This window comes from Scyliorhinus torazame, chromosome 12 (assembly GCF_047496885.1).
Source record: "Scyliorhinus torazame isolate Kashiwa2021f chromosome 12, sScyTor2.1, whole genome shotgun sequence".
Taxonomy (NCBI): domain Eukaryota; kingdom Metazoa; phylum Chordata; class Chondrichthyes; order Carcharhiniformes; family Scyliorhinidae; genus Scyliorhinus; species Scyliorhinus torazame.
In genome coordinates, this window is record NC_092718.1 from 33,962,078 (window position 1) to 33,979,229 (window position 17,152).

The following is a 17,152-nucleotide window of genomic DNA, read 5'->3' on the forward strand; positions in this document are numbered from 1 at the left end:
CAATCAACATCCTGGGGGTTACCATTGATCAGAAACTGAACTGGACTAGCCATATTAATACTGTGGCTACCAGAGCAGGGCAAAGGCTAGAAATCTTACAGTGCGTAACTCACCTCCTGACCCCCAAAGCCTGTCCACCATTTACAAGACACAGGTCAGGTCTTGAGTGTTGCTGGAGCTGCACTCATCCAGATAATGGAATATTCTGCACTTACCTGGATGAGTGCAGCAACACTCAAGAAGCTTGACACCATCCAGGACAAAGCAGCCCGCTTGATTGCTCCCCCTTCCACACACATTCAACACCCCACCACCGACAAACTGTGGCAGCAGTGTGTACCATCTACAAGATGCACTGCAGTAACTTGCCAAGATTCCTTAAGCAGCACCTTCCAAACCCACTATCACTGACATCTAGGAGGACAAGGGCAACTGATACCTGGGAACCCCACCACCTGGAGGTTCCCCTCCAAGTCACTCACCATCACGACTTGGAAATATATCGCCGTTCCTTCACTGTCTCTGGGTCGAAATCCTGGAACCCCTTCTCTAACAGCACTGCCGGTGTACCTACACCTCAGTGACTGCAGCGGTTCAAGGAGGAAGCTCACCACTACCTTCTGAAGGGCAACTAGGGATGAGCAATAAATGCTGGCCTAACTAGCGACGCCCACATCATGTCAATGAATATTTGTTTTAAAAATTGTTCTATCGAGCAGCCAACATCAGTTATTCCTTAAAATATTCTTCATCCCCAGTTCTAGTGGTCACTGCTTATATACAAGCACAGAATAAATAATTCCTGTCAAATGGATATAATTGGTCACCATAAGGGAGCATTCATGTTAATGTTCTGCCGGTTTAGCGCAGTTGGCTGGGCAGCTGGTTTGTGATGCAGAGCGAGGCTAACAGAGCGGGTTCAGTCCCCGTATCGGCTGAAGTTATTTATGAAGGCCCCGCCTTCTCAACCTTGCCCCTCACCTGAGGTGTGATGACTCTCAGGTTGAATCATCACCAGTCAGCTCTCCCCCTCAAAGGGCAAAGCAGCCTATGGTCACCTGGGACTATGGTGACTTTACTTACTTTTACTTACATATCAACTGGGATCAACGAGGGTAGTGAGATTAGATGATGCGCCTACAGTGGTTGGCAATGTACTGTGCACTGCTGAATATTATCATTTTGGTGCAGCTCCAACAGCAGAACATTGGAGGCCGAGTACCAGAGGTACGTCTACCCATAAACACAACATAATGTCTGACAATGAAGCCTAGGCTTTCCCAGTGAAATAAACTGGCATTATTCCAATTATTTAAACAAGTTACCAATTGGTAAATTTAGGCCACTCCCTTGATCTGAAATGCTAAACAATCTTAGCAACTCCGAACAAGAGTCTTATTGAACTTGAACCGTTATCTCTCTTTTTCTCTCTCTTCACTGATGCTGCCGGATTTGCTGAGTTTTTCCAACACTTTGCGTTTATTCCAGATCTCCGACATCCACAGTATTTTGCTTTTACGCTAAACCATCTTAATTCTTTTCATATGCTGATGGACTTGGTGCACATTTCCAGCATTTGCTGTCACTACTTATACTGCGAACAAAGAATGAACTGTACAGTACAGCAGTCGAGTGTATGGTCCTGGAAAGGCAAACCAAGTAGTACAAATGCACCAGGGCGAGAAATGGCAGTATGGGTTCGATTCAACAAAAAAGATTTGATGTCCAATTTCAGGAGCCTATGGCGGGATGTTTCTCGGCGTTAAAGTCCCCTCTATTCAACGGGACTTTATGGCCTCGGCGAGGAACGCCCCAGGGTGCCTGCGTGGTGGTGCCAGCGTGAGTGCCAGGATACCACTGTGCCCTGTTCCCGACCACCCAGGGATCTCTATGGGCCTGGGAGAACTCCCCAGGGGCCTTTACAACTGGTCCACGTTTGTGGAAACCAGTACTCCAGTCCTAAATGGCGTCTTGGCGAGGTCTCCCATATGCGGCTGTTAGTCCTTTGGCGTTGGGAGAATCCGGCAACACATTTAAATGAGCCTAATAGCTCATTTAAATATGCATATCTGGATCTCGCCCAATGAGGGCAAAATCCGGATCATGACGTCTTGCGAGATTCGGTTGAATCTCCCGCGAAGTCTTGAGCGTCACAAATCTCACGAGAAGCCTCTCGCGAGATTCAACGGACTCGGCGCAACACCAAGTCCGTCGTGACACCAAGCCAGTAAAACGCGCCCAATAATTCACAGTTTCTGCTGATCTATGTGATTTACTATTGTACTGTAAAGGTAAATAGATTATTTTCCAGATCCATACTATCCATAAAAAGAATTTTCATACCTTCAAGATTTTCTTGATGCCATTAATAGTTGACGTCAGCAGGGATCGTACTCTCTGGTCATCATTGATGTAATCAGCATGACGTACACACATAAACAGGATGTAAGCTGGCAGTCCAGGAATCAGGTTGACAGCCACACCACGAGGCTTTAGTTCTGTGGTTTAAACGGAGCACATTTTAATTTCAGAGATACCCGACAAGGTGGTGTCAGCTAAAGAGCTACAGGCCAAGCACAAACCAGAGGGCGATGGCTGTTTGATGTATCTACCGACTGTGCATTCCTCACTGGCACAGATTCAGCGAAACGGAAGAGAAGACCTGGAGTTCTCCACAACCTTGGGGGTGGTGCTATTCGATTCTAAGCTAATGTGTAGCAGAGGTTTGCTGGGAGTTTGGCTGTACACCTGCTGTACACCCGCACTGCAGGGAGGCTGCCAGATCACCGATACCCCTCCCTGGCAAGTTTCTCATTTCTGTACCAGGGATGAATGTTTGGTGGTGATATAGCCGGATAAACATCACACGGTTCCTCGGTCGTCCCAGCTGCAATTTTCTTATCAATGAACCGAGAAAATAGACTAGCCCTTTGCCCCAATCTGAGAACAGGAATTTATATTGTTGCTTTCAGGAATGGACAGCAGAACATTCCAAGTTTCAGGGGCGGGATTCTCCAAAATGGAGGCAGAGTGTTCGCGCCGTCGTGAACGCCGTTGAGATTCACGACGGCGCGAAACGGCCCCTATCCCGACCAATTCAGGGCCCGATAATGGGCTCGGAGTGACGTCGCGTCATTTACACGCGCCAGGCCTTGACGCCACATAAAGGCGGCGCCGCATACATGGCGCGGCCAGCGCCGCATAACTGCCGTCACCCGCGCATGCGTGGTTGCCGTCCTCTCCGAGTCCGCCCCGCAAGATGTCAGACGGATCTTGCGGGGCTGCGGAAGAAAGGAGGTCCTCCTTCAGAGAGGACGGCCCGACGATCGGTGGGCACCGATCGCGGGCCACACCCCATTTGAGGCCCCACCCGGTGCAGGATCCCTCCCCCGCAGGCTGCCCCCCCCAGCGTTCCCGCGCTGTTCCCGCCGGCAGCGACCAGGTGTGGACGGCGCCGGGGGGAACCCGCCGTTTTGGGCTGGCCGCTCGGCCCATCCGGGCCTGAGAATAGCAGGGGTGCCGGAGAATCGCCATTTGAATGAATGAATGAATGAATGAATGAAAATCGCTTATTGTCACAAGTAGGCTTCAAATGAAGTTACTGTGAATAGCCCCTAGTCGCCACATTCCGGCGCCTGTTCGGGGGGGGCTGGTACAGGAATTGAACCGTGCTGCTGGCCTGCCTTGGTCTGCTTTCAAAGCCAGCGATTTAGCCCTGTGCTTGGGTGTCTCGGACGATTCTCCGGCCTGCGCCGCGCGGAACTCGACGGGGCCGTTCTCGCCGCTTGGGAGAATCGCGGGAGGGCGTCGGACCGGCGTCGCGGGAAAATCTGGCGACCCAGGCGATTCTCCCAACCGGCGCGGGAGCGGAGAATCGCGTCCCAGATTTCCCGCATCCGCAGTGTTTTGATTGGTAGCAAAAACCTCTTGCCGCCTTCAGAGTTTGTTCCACTGAACTGGCAGTAATCAGAGCAGCCTTCTCCATTTGCTAAACCTAATCAGAACAAACAGCCTTGAAAAGCAGAAATGTATTTAACCAATAGACAGGGGCTCCAGCTGTTTCATCACCCACAGACTGGTGTCTGCAACATGGGTTGGATTTTATGGTACCCCTCTGGATGTATTTTCGGAAGGAGCCACTTAAAATACAAAGGGTGGCAAACCCACCACCTTCCTGCCCACCCTAGAGCTGTCCCTCATAATAGGCTAGGTGAGTGGGCACCGTAAACATTTAAAAGAAACTAATTAACGGCCAATGGAGCTCGTTACCAAGCCAATTGTCTGGAATATTATGATGCCCACACAGGAAGGGCTGCCCAACGTGCATAGGGGGCTGCCCAGCGTGCAGAGGGGGCTGCCCAGCGTGCATAGGGCCCCCCCCCCCCCCCCCCGCCCCCGCCCCCGCACAATGATACACTCCTCTTTGTTCCTCCCCGCTAGCTTCTAAAACCCATCCTCCCAAGCCCCCTTGACCACCCCTCTGGAGCCCCTGATACTTCCCCGTCCGATACACCGGTACCCCTGACTTAACTCTCTTCGGGATCCTCCTCCTCTTCAGCCGTGGGCCTGCTCGAAACCTCGGCAGTGCCCACTACTGAGCTCTGGCGCTGCTGGGACTGATTGGAGCTGCCCGCCAATCCTGTGGTGGCCTCTTGGAAAATTCTGCTCCCCAACCCCACACCAACCCCTCCCCTGCCATCCCTGGAAAATTCAGTCCATGGGTTTCTTTTACTTTTCTGTCTGGTGGTATTAGTCCGCTCTTTGTTAAACATTCGCAATTCCTCCAAATGAGTTAGATTTTTCCAAAGTGTTTTGAAATTCATGAGCTGGATTCTCCGCGCCGCCACATTTCTGGTTCAGCACGCCGGCGGGATGCTCCGTTACGCCGGCTGGTCAATGGGGTTTCCCATCGTGGGGCAGCCCCCCGTCATCGGGAAACCCCGGGCTGCTGGCAAAACGGAGCATCCCGCCGGCGGAGAATCCAGCCGTATGTCTATTTCTTCAGTACAATCATTCCCAATGAATTTTTGTTTAACTATGATTTTCACCTCCAGTGCGCCCCACCTGTCCGTTCAAATTCACTCTTTCAGATTACTTGCTCTGGGGATGTAGACAATGACACATTTAGTGCCCATCCCCAGTTTCCCTGAAAAGGTGGCTGAGCTGGTTTTCTTACCGCTGCAATGCTTGCAGTGATGGGGCTACCACAGTGGTGCTGGGGAGGAGTTTGAGGATTTGACCCAGTCCTGAAAAGTCAGGTTGGTGTGCGATTCAGAGGGAAACTTGGAGGTGCTGAAGGTGTGCAAAGGGGCAAATCTTGGAAAGCTCGGTGTACACAGGACACTTCAGCCCAGTCTAAGTGACACCAATGGAGGAAGATCTAGGCTATACTGTCCCCATTGCTGTTTGCTATCATTCCAAATTTGGTTGAATCTAGGACAGGGAGCATTTCTACAAGAATACCGAATTAAATTGCAGACACAACATGCCACCATATTAAAATTGTTGAACAGTCGGTTAGGGGACCCGTTTCTAATGATAAATTAACCAACACAACTAAGAGTATAGAAGGGCAGACTTGCCTAGTATGAGATTCTTGATAAGCTTCAGCTCGTCATCTTTCTTGTACTCCAGCATTCCTTGGAAATCTTTTTCTTTCCTTGGAATATTCACAGGACGGATGGGTTCATCTGCTAGCTGAGCCGGAGATACATTCTCCGTCTGACCCACTATTACAAAGAAAAACAAGACGGACAAGTGAGCTATCTATGTGGAGCGTCGCACGCACGTTGTTTAAGGAGGAACGGGCCTTAATTATTTTACAAGGTATTACTCTGACAATATACGTTAGAAACAAACTGGGAAACAAACTTTCAAATCTGTGAGTAAATCTTCATACGCACCGTAAAGTAACTTAAATTAAAGTCCCGATTGATACTCCCACTTCACAGAGTACTACTTTGCATTCTTTCAAAAATATTGACTTCCACAAAATCTCTTAACTGAGCAACAAAAGTCACACTTAAAAAATTATACTATCGATATCAAATAAATTATAGCGGTAACAGAGTAACTTCAGATAGGAAGAAGGCAATTTATTATGGAACAAGGTACTATATCATAGAACATACAGTGCAGAAGGAGGCCATTCGGCCCATCGAGTCTGCACCGACCCACTTAAGCCCTCACTTCCACCCTATCCCCGTAACCCAATAGCCCCTCCTAACCTTTTTTTGGTCACGAAGGGCAATTTATCATGGCCAATCCACCTCACCTGCACGTCTTTGGATTGTGGGAGGAAACCCACGCAGACACGGGGAGAACGTGCAGACTCCGCACAGACAGTGACCCAGCGGGGAATTGAATCTGGGACCCTGACTCTGTGAAGCCACAGTGCTATCCACTTGTGCTACTGTGCTGCCCATCAATCCACAGTGCAGTGATATAGTGATTATATTCCTGCACTGGTGATCCAGAGGCCTGGACTGATCTGCATTTCATGAGTTCAACCCCCAAGAGGGCAGCTGAGGACCTTGCAATTCAATTATTTAAATAAATCTTGAATTTAATGGTAATGGTGAAAGTAATGGTGACCTTGAAATAACCCCCTTTTGGTTCACTAGTGTCCTTTAGGGAAGGAAATCTGGCCTCCTTCCCCAGTCTGGCCTATGTGCGACCCTAGACACACAGCAGGGTGTCTGACTCCAAACAGATTGACCCAACAGGAACATATAGATAAGGGCCATTCAGCCCCTCGAGCCTACCATTCAATAAGATATGGCTCAACTCCACTATCTACCGACATTCGATAACCTTCAACTCTCTTGTTAGTCAAAAATCTATCTAGCTCAGTGATAAAAATATGAATTGACCCTGCCTCCACTGATCTTTGGGGGAGAGAGGCACTCAATTGGTTGTGAAGGTGCTGCATAACTATCTTTGCAAAGGCATTTCAGAAGGGGTAATGAATGCTGGATTTGTCAGCAATGCCTGTATCCCTTGATGAATAAAACAAAAAACAAACCTTTCCTTATCTCATGAATGAATAAAAATGTTATAAATGAAAAACTTCAATAAAAACATGAAAAAAACCAGACCTTGCCAGGCAAGAGACTGCAAACTTGAAGTCACTGAGACTATGGGCGGGATTGTCCAGGCTCCCAGCAGTGTGTTTCTCGCTGGCACGCCATTCGCTGGTGGCGGGACTCTCTGCTTCCTCTCGCTGTCAATGGGAATTCCCATTGAAGTCCCCCCATGCCGCTGGGAAACCCCCAGATGAAATGAAATGAAAATCGCTTATTGTCACAAGTAGGCTTCAAATGAAGTTACTGTGAAAAGCCCCTAGTCGCCACATTCCGGCACCTGTTCGGGGAGGCTGGTATGGGAATCGAACCGTGCTGCTGGCCTGCCTTGGTCTGCTTTCAAAGCCAGCGATTTAGCCCTGTGCTAAACAGATGGGGGTTGCGCTGCCAGTGGGACCAGGGAATCCCACCCACCCCAGCAAACGGCCGGAGAATTCCAGCCTATATTTTCAACATAACTTTCTAAACAACTCATCTTATTGAAGAAAGCAAAACAGAAGGAATATTTCACAGCAAATTACTACTCCCTTTGCCTTCTGTTCCATTACGACCGTCATTTAATCTTCCCCGCCCCCTGACCGAGAGCTGACCTTCCCTTTTGCCCCACCTGATCCTGACCCCTTTTCCAACAGCATAAAGCCCATCACATTTCTGCCTCTCTTCGGTTCTGAAGAGGAGTCATATCGGACTGGACGACTTCCGGTGACAGCGGGCGGGAGGCAGCCGCACACTGGAGGGCTCCCGCTCGGGAATAGAAATTTGGGGGTTTTAACGCCCGGTCCCACGGGCACCGGAGGCTGTAAAAGCTGTAAGAAGGCACAGGGAGGAGAAATGTCCAAGTTTCGGAAAAAAATGGCCGTGAAAAAGGGGGTTAACCAAAGTCCGCGGGCGAGTGGAAAAGTCACCGCAGGAACTGTAAGGAAAGCGGAGGTTGGGGCACCAGAGAAGGCCGCATTGCTCACAGCAGAAGGAATGACTACGGTGTTGGCTGTGGAACTTGAAAAACAGTTCACAAAACACATGGAAGTGATGAAGAAGGAAATGGGGGCAGTATTGAAAGTCCTGGTGGAGGAGGCGATTGCCCCGGTATCAAGCGCAGCGGCGGAGGTGCGTGAGCAAGGTGAGGCGCTGAAGGAAGTGGGAGAGGTATTATCGCAGCACAGCGATCAACTCACCTCGATGGGGAAGGAGATGCGGAAGGTGATAGAGACCAACAAGGGTCTGCGAGCCAAAATGGAAGACCTGGAAAACAGATCCAGGCGGCAGAATCTGAGGATCATCGGTCTGCCCGAAGGGGTGGAAGGCCCGAGGCCAACGGAGTATTTTGCCATGATGTTAGTGCAGCTATTGGGGGAGGGGGACGCTCCTTCTCGATACGAACTGGATCGGGCTCATCGGTCGTGGAGGCCTATACCAAAGGCGAGTGAGCCGCCAAGAGTAGTAACTGTGTTTCCGGAGGTACAGCGTGAAGGAGAAGGTCCTGTGCTGGGTAAAGCAGAAGCGGGTGGTGCAGTGGGCTGGAGCTGGATATATGCATATATCAGGACCTTACGGTGGAGCGGGCGAGGAGGCGGGCTGCCTTCAGCCGGGTGAAGAAGGCACTGTACATCAGCAAGGTGCAGTGCAGCATAGTATACCCAGCTAAGTTGAGGGTGACCTACAAATCCAAGGACTTTTATTTTGGGACGGCGGAGGAGCTTGCGAAGGCAGAAGGACTGTGGCAGAATTGAGAAATGGGACTGAGAGCGGGTCGTGTACCAATGTAGCCTCACGTAACTTTATTTTCTCACTGCATGTTGGTGTATGTACTAAATGAGTCGACGCTGTATATTTGGACAAGGGAAGAGTTGGGACTTTCATTTGCAATGATGGTTCTTTGGGGCTTGGGTGTGTATGCTAGGGTTGTGTGCAAAGGAGATTTCTCGTTTTTCCTGGGACCCGGCAAGGGGGAAAGAGACCCGGGCAGGCGTCTCCACGCTGGCCGCTTTAAGCCGGCCAGTGAACAGGAACGAGGAGGGTGGAGGGGCTGCTGCCATCGGAGCCTGGTAAAACAGGTTTTGGTGAGTCTAGCCGGGGTGAAAAGTTGGGGGAAGGAACCGAGGTTGGGGGAGGAGTTTACAAGAGAAAGTGGAGGGGAGGAGTCTGGGAGGGGGGGGGGGGTGGTGTCTACAATTCATCGGTGTCATTCATGGTACTCTTTCGTGGATTGGATGGCGTTGAATATTAGGGGGGGGATGGGCTATATATGTCTATGGTAACCATAGGCGATTCCCGATTCCTTTTCTTTTTCCCTCCTTGGGAGAGTTTGTTATATTTGATGCTTATATTGTCATGCGGGCCGTTGTTTGGGGGTTGGTGGGAGGATGGAATCGTTGTTGTTAATAAGGGGATTAACATTGTATTCGTTACCGTTTACTGTTTGTTGGTGGGGTGTAAATTCTGAAGAAAATATGAAAATGGAGAATAAAAATATTTTACAACAAAAAAAAATCAGACTGGACATGTTAACTCTTGCTACACATCTCCACAATTCTGCGACATCTGCTAAGCATTTCCAGCCCTGTCAGTTTATATTTCAGATCTCCAGTGCCCGCTTTTATCCAGCATTTGCCTTTATCCAAAGTATTCTGTCGGAACAGGGGCTGTGCTAATTTCCTGCTTATTTTGTTCTCATTTTACTCACATGCAGCTATTTTGGGAGAAGTCTGATTCCACCTGACTTAGCCATACCTTCCAGTTCACCAATTTTCTTGGCAAAAACTTTCAGTTGCTTTTTCAGCTTCCGGACTGTCTTGTCCTGCTTCTCCAGCTGTTCCATGAGATCCTGCAGCAAAGGGCAAAGAGACCCAGACTAAACATTCTGGACTATAGTGTGCAAGTGAAGCGATGTTACTGCAAGTGAAGGTTGCTAACACACAGGATTAGTAAAATAGCATAATGCGAGGAAAGATTGCTGGCATGAACAGGTTAGGCACAGACAGGTGCGAATCACAGTGAATGAAGCCGGTGGTTAATTGATACACTTTCACAGAGCTGTAAACATGACTGACAGAACCCCCCCCACCCCCCCGATGGACATCTGCCCAATTAACGAAGCAACTGTGAGTTTAGTAAATGCTTTCTCCAATTTGTGCAACTTGGGCAATGCCAGTGTTGAAAAAGCCCACCTAGATTATTTGGGGAAATGAATCTTAAAAGCAGCATAAGGTTAGCAAAAAATAAATATGGAAATAAATGCCAATTGACTTGCACTCTAAACCAATGACTTAGTTCCATTGAGACACCAAGACAACAGAATTAGCAATAAACTTTGCTGAAAATACATTGCTGCACGGTGTTAAAAGTGACGGCAGTAAAATCGCAAGTTGTTGTGTAGCCACAATACATAAGAGGGGAAAAAACATAGACTTTTCTTTGGAGGTGCACAGGCAAAGTCATTCTTCTGTTAGTGCTCCGGACAGAGAAAGTGGGAAGAGAACAATTTAGGCCAGCAATGGTTTGATCTACATACAATGATCCGTTTGTAAAGCGAAATCCTGTAGTACTGATACTTCATGGGGTCATCTGCATATAACTCCTCATAATACTGCAAAAATAGTGGTGAGATTCGTGCTGTTACCCAAACGGTTTAGAAATTGTGCCAGCAGAATGGGAAATATTCAACAGTTATTTAACAGGAGTCAATGGGCGGAATTCTCTGTCCCGACGCACCTGTTTTCGGGTGCAGTGCGCCCTAGGTGGCAGCAGGATTCTCCGTCCCAGCAGCCGGCCAATGGGGTTTCTCATTGTGGGCACCCCCACACCGTCGGGAAATCCGCGGGTATGAGGGCGCTGCTGGCGAAGCGGAGGATCCCGCCGACGGCGAATCCAGCCCCGCGTGTTCTATGTTCTTCTCTTTAAATTTGTGCATTTCTTTTGAAATTCAAAAGCTACTAAAAGTCATTCCTGTCGCGCCAGTCAAACAGTTAAGCCTTAATTTCCGAGTGACGCTATTTGGGTTTGAATCCCAAGCTAACCTGATTATCATTCAGGAGTTTCACATGGCCAGCAGGAGCTATAACAGGTCACATACAACACAAGCTAAATCAAGGACAACTTGCGTTGTGGATGATCAGCAGGATTGCTACAAGATGCTGCCTCAACAGGATCAGAAACGAATCGCGAGAATTTGCCAGTCTGTTTGAAGAAGCATCACTTCAGTGGCCGCTCAAAAGATTAACAGCATGAAATTATGGTGTATTTTCTTATCTGCGTGACTAATTCGTCTCCGATACAATTAGAAGTTAACAGTCTGAGGGTACTTTCATTGCCATCTTGTGAAGTACAGGGCACATGCGGGTTTGCCACTGTAGCTTAAGAATGGTCTGTTTGTAAAGTGTTCAAGCATTAAGCCTAAATTTACTGCTCCTCTATTTCTTCAGCAGCAACTCCTGTTAAACAATTTATTGTCTTACGACTGTAAGTCTTGATATTACATTACTTTGTAGAAAATATTTGAAATTAAGCAGGAGAATTAAGTGCAATATGATCTTGGTAACTGCAAGTGTAATAAGTGCAACCAGCTAACCCCTTCCTCCAAACTTAAGCATGAACGTAAGCATATTTCCTACAGTCCCAACAATGCTGAAATGAAAATATTCCATTTGAGTGCAGTGACCATCACGAAGGAGAAGGTACTGGGGAAATTGAAAAGTCTGAAGGTGGATAAGTCATCTGGACCAGATGGACTACACCCCAGGGTTCTAAAAGAGATAGCTGAGGAGATTGTGGAGGCATTAGTGATGATCTTTCAGGAATCACTGGAGGCAGGAAGGGTCCCAGAGGACTGGAAAGTGGCTAATGTAACACCACTGCTTAAGAAGGGAGGGAGGCAGAAGACGGGAAATTATCGGCTGGTTAGCCCCACTTCGGTCATCGGTAAGATTTTAGAGTCCATTATTAAAGAGGTCGTGGAATACATGTAAGTGCATGATAAAATAGGACTGAGTCAGCACGGCTTCGTCAAGGGGAGATAATGTCTGACAAATCTGTTAGAGTTCTTTGAGGAAAAACAAGGAAGTTAAGACAAAGGAGAACCAGTGGACATGATGTATTTCGATCTCCAGAAGGCCTTTGACAAGGTGCTGCATAGGAGACTGTTAAATAAGTTAAGAGCTCATGGTGTTAAGGGTAAAATCCTGGCATGGATAGAGGATTGGCTGACTGGCAGAAGGCAGTGAGTGGGGAATAAAGGGGTCTTTTTCAGGATGGCAGTCGGTGACTAGTGGTGTGCCTCAGGGGTCGGTGCTGGGATCACACCGTTTCAAAATATACATTAATGATCTGGAGGAAGGAACTGAAGGCACTGTTGCTACTTTTGCAGATGATACAAAGATCTGTAGAGGGGCAGGTAGTATTGAGGAAGCAAGGGGGGTGCAGAAGGACTTGGACAGGCTAGGAGAGTGAGCAAAGAAGTGGCAAATGAAATACAATGTGGAAAAGTGTGAGGTTATGCACTTTGGAAGGAGAAATGGCGGCATAGACTATTTTCTAAATGAAAAGATGCTTAGGAAATCAGAAGAACAAAGGGACTTGGGAGTCCTTGTTCACGATTCTCTTAAGGTTAACGTGCAGGTTCAGTCGGCAGTGAGGAAGGCAAATGCAATGTTCGCATTCATGTTGAGGGCTAGAATACAAGACCAGAATGTACTTCTGAGGATAAATAAGGCTCTGGTCAGACCCCATTTGGAGTATTGTGAGCAGTGTGGGGCCCCGTATCTAAGGAAGGATGTGCTGGCCTGGGAAAGGGTCCAGAGGAGGTTCACAAGAATGATCCCTGGAATTAAGAGCTTGTCGTATGAGGAACGGTTGAGGACTCTGGGTCTGTACTCGTTGGGAGTTTAGAAGGATGAGGGGGCATCTTATTGAAACTTACAGGATACTGCGTGGCCTGGATAGAGTGGACGTGGAGAGAATGTTTCCACTTGTAGGAAAAACTAGAAGCAGAGGACATCATCTCAGATAAATGGACAATCCTTTAAAACAGAGATGAGGAGGATTTTTTTCAGCCAGAAGATGGTGAATCTGTGGAACTCTTTGTGCAGAAGGCTGTGGAGACCAAATTACTGAATGTCTTTAAGACAGAGATAGATAGGTTCTTGATTAATAAGGGGATCAGGGATTATGGGGGGAAGGCAGGAGAATGGGGATGAGAAAGATATCAGTCATGATTGAATGGCGGAGCACACTCGATGGGCCGAGTGGCCTAATTATGCTCCTATGTCTTATGGTCTTATGAAATAATGCAAATAGGAAAAACAGTGCATTAAGTATCATTTTCAAATATGATACAGAAATATAAAGGAAGAATGCTGACAACACAGATCAGGTCAATCGGCATTGTAAAGAGCTAAGACACAGTTCTGGCGTTGGCTGTATACCAGGTGTCAGAATTCATGTCATAACCCATCTATTCTTTTTATAGATGCCAACTGACTTGCTGTGCAATGCCAACACTTTGTTTTATTTCCGATCATCTGTATTCGCAGTTTATTCCATTTTGACCTGCTGTACTTCATTAGCACAGCAACATTCCTGTTGAGATTGCACAATCTTCTTCCCTCTCTCTCCTGTAGGTGTTGGTTTTCACTGGGTACTATACTGCAGGCGTGATGGAGAGATTGCATCGTCTCTCTCTATTTGACCATCATAGCCAAGCTTCACCAGTCCTCACCTGACACGCAGGAATTCTGGCTGAGTGCAACCAAAACACAAGTGCATCCACTGACAGAACCATCAAGTAACAGTGACTATCAGCTCTCAGAGCCCTGCTCCGTTTTGCTGTCCATTTATAAAGTTGCACCTCTTCAGTATAAACATTTGAACTGGTATGGCTGAGGTTTTTGTTTTTATAAAGGAACACATTAATTTGCTATATATTTAAATACATCCACCAATTTGTCTTTGCTATCTGATACTTGGCAACTGATTGTGTCTTCTGTTCTCTTTGATTTATTATTTTTGCCCTCCTCTCTCCCCGTGCTACGTGCTCTCTGACCGAGGACCCAAGGTGACAATCTTCTCCCCTACTTCAATCAATGCTGCCCTCAACACAACTTGCTCTTTGGTTTGCCCATTGAGAAGAGACCCAGTTTTCACTGAGAGCCAAGATACGTCTCACATGCACAAATCCTAAATTTCTGGCACAACATACATGGAGCTCCAACATCCTGACACCATGTGCAATTTATTAAAAAGTTTAGTGTGGGCACTAGTTTATGATAGATCATTGAATCAGTTCAGTTACTGAATAAGGATGCATTTACAAGTACTAAGTTGAAGCAGATGTTTTCATTTAGACTTTGTGTTATGCAAAATAGCATTAATGCATTCATTGTAAAATTGTAGCTAACGTTGGAGGTTAGAGTACAACCACCCCATTCTCAGATACAAAGAGGAGGTGGAGAGACCATCTACCTATTCGCTTTTGTTCGTATCGCATCAGTTTTGAAGGCATTGACCTCCGTTTTTACATGGACCCGGGGAATTAGAGGTCGTTGGCTGGCATGTACCATACCTGGATTCTGCAAGTTGTGATAACAATATTGAAAATGGCAGATAGGAACATTTCGCTCCACTGCTCACAGGCACGACTATTTAGCTGGACATGGGAAGTGTAAAAATTGGAATGGGGTAGATACATGTTTAGTGTTATAAGTCATTTAATGTGAAAATGCCAATATGATAGATCCCCTCTTCATTGGGAATCGATTGCACTATTCACTGTGTATTTCCTGTTTAGAACCTGCATTATGCTGGCCACCTCATTCAGAAAACTCAACGATGCAATCTGATTGGAAGATGATTCTTCCCGAATGGACCATCTCAGAAAAGACAAAGACCTTCTGCAGTGAGAAAGTGGCCCTTCAGAAGTAGTAAAGTTCCCACCACCAAGATCCATTGCCAAGATGGTGCACCACGATTAGCTGCATGCATAATCTGCCACACCTCCAAAGCAAAATTGGGAGTTGTGTGTTGCCTGTCATCATCAGAAACCACACAAACAATCACAATATGACAGAATTACTAAAAGTTACTTCACATTCTGTGGGCAATGCTGGATGACTAAATGTTACTAAGTTACATTTAAAAAATATATTTTCTTCTCTTATATAATACATGGCCAACATCAACAACTGTTCCTGTTTGGACTAAACTCTACACCTAGCCCCATTATTGAGCTGTAGTATTTTACAGTGATGGATTCAAAAAACATGCTCATTTTTCTCAGATCAGAAGGTTTGAGTGAATAATTCTACCGGCGCTGTGCATATAATTATAGTCGTCAATGCCGAGCACCTCAACATTAAGGCTTGTAATTTGCACATGTAGAATAGTGCCAAACATTGGTTTGTTACCTACACTGATGTATTTTGTAAGCACTGTTGGTCTGTTAAAAACAAGGTAATACTTACAAGATTTTCATTGGTTAACCTAGTAATCTCGTGTTGCAGACTGGCCTCAATTCGGGCTTCCGGCGGCAGTTGCAAGTTCTGGGCCAAAAGCTGTTGCTGACGATTTATCTCCTCCTTGAGATTCTGAACTTCCCCACGTAAAATCTCCAACTCATTCTCATAATTCTTTCTCTGGCCCTGAAGCTGCGATTCCAGCAATCTGCAGGGGCGGGGGGGGGGGGGGGGAAGACATTATAAAACTGCCACAGTACCTTTCTGAATCAACACTGCCAACTAGGTTCTAGTTGCTACTTTTGTGCTGTTCTCAGAGCACAACATACTTCAGACCTCTCAAAGCGATATAGGCAAGTGGATGAACTAAAATAATGCGGGATTTAGAAAAAAAACAAAGCTTGGAACTCAAATTTCCTTTTAATTTATCAACTATTGAACATAATGATGACCTTAAGTAACTTTAATATCAAACACTTGGGATGTGCCACTTTGTGAGGTCCTCCGTGCGTAAAGTAGCAAAACGGCACTAACAATAACAGCTACAAGAAACTAGCTCCTCGACGCATATTGAAGATTGTGTCTTTCAGTTGGCTTAAAACGAAATTAACATGGTTTTAGTGAGAGGTTACTACTGCGTTTCCAGGAGAGTTGAAGTACTATTGCAGCCCAGGTTAATTGTATGAGAGGTGATGGCATTTCTACTAGAAAGCATGAGGTTAAAAAATCTACTTGCTTCCTGCCCATAATCAATGATAACATTTATATTTCACTTAATTACATGAAACTTTACAAAAACTTTGCACAAGACAAGATAAGGGATGCTAGCACTGAGGGACTTTCTCATTACAACCACCCAGCATCGGGGTTTAGTACCACCCTATAGAGCAGAGCTCCCTTTACTCTACCCAACCAATCCATTTCAGACCCAGGGTAGGTGTTCTTTTTTGTATTAGTGGAATATTTACATTTCCCATACAGTGAAGTGCTGGAGTAAGATTGATGATTAGGTATAATTTTGCATTGTGCTAATTAGAAACAGAGTTGAGTTGGCCTCTTTTCACAGAGGGTCACTAATTTTGACTAGATTGCAATACTGGAAGTGAGAGGACAGTGCGTTAATACAGAGCACAATCCCTTCCTTTGCATTTCGATCTTTGCAGTGAAATCAAAATTAATCCTCCATCAACTGATCTTTCTTCAATCACCCTTGACTTAGAAAAGGGTCTTTTCCGGACATGCTTGAAGGTTTCAAAAGCTGCCACCACCAGGGAAGATTTCACAACTACCTCCTTACTTCTGTTATTCTAGAATTAGCAGTATACAGCTGTTAAAAAAGGATTACATTGCCATCAAGCAGAAAATGTGCATCAAAAAGGTTCAACTTTGAAGTAACCATTAATATGTTCAATTAAAATTCACCACACGTTACTGGATTTTGTTTGCAATGATAAATACTGACATTTTCTGCTTTAAGCCTTGTTAACACAGTAAGTCTAACTCTACATGTATGAGTTTGAGCGTTTTTCACTGTAACATTAACACTTAACATTAAAACGTGCCAAAGCATATTTCCAGAAGGCAAGTGCACAGCAAAGATTTCTGGTTAGTGACAAAACAAAAGTG

General features: G+C 46.4%; 1 protein-coding gene across 9 annotated transcripts in view; it reads right to left on the minus strand.

The window, feature by feature from the left end:
* Nucleotides 1-17,152, minus strand: part of myo5aa (myosin VAa) — a 275,595-nt gene that overhangs the window by 24,750 nt on the left and 233,693 nt on the right. For 6 of the 9 annotated variants that reach the window (XM_072470649.1, XM_072470653.1, XM_072470657.1 and 3 more), the window contains 5 exons: nt 15,536-15,734; nt 10,594-10,668; nt 9,813-9,906; nt 5,583-5,729; nt 2,344-2,498 (listed from right to left, as the gene is read on the minus strand). In XM_072470649.1, the coding sequence (XP_072326750.1) occupies nt 2,344-2,498; nt 5,583-5,729; nt 9,813-9,906; nt 10,594-10,668; nt 15,536-15,734 (670 nt within the window). The remainder of the gene's footprint in view (nt 1-2,343; nt 2,499-5,582; nt 5,730-9,812; nt 9,907-10,593; nt 10,669-15,535; nt 15,735-17,152) is intronic. The other 3 variants (XM_072470658.1, XM_072470654.1, XM_072470656.1) reach the window with 1 other exon arrangement.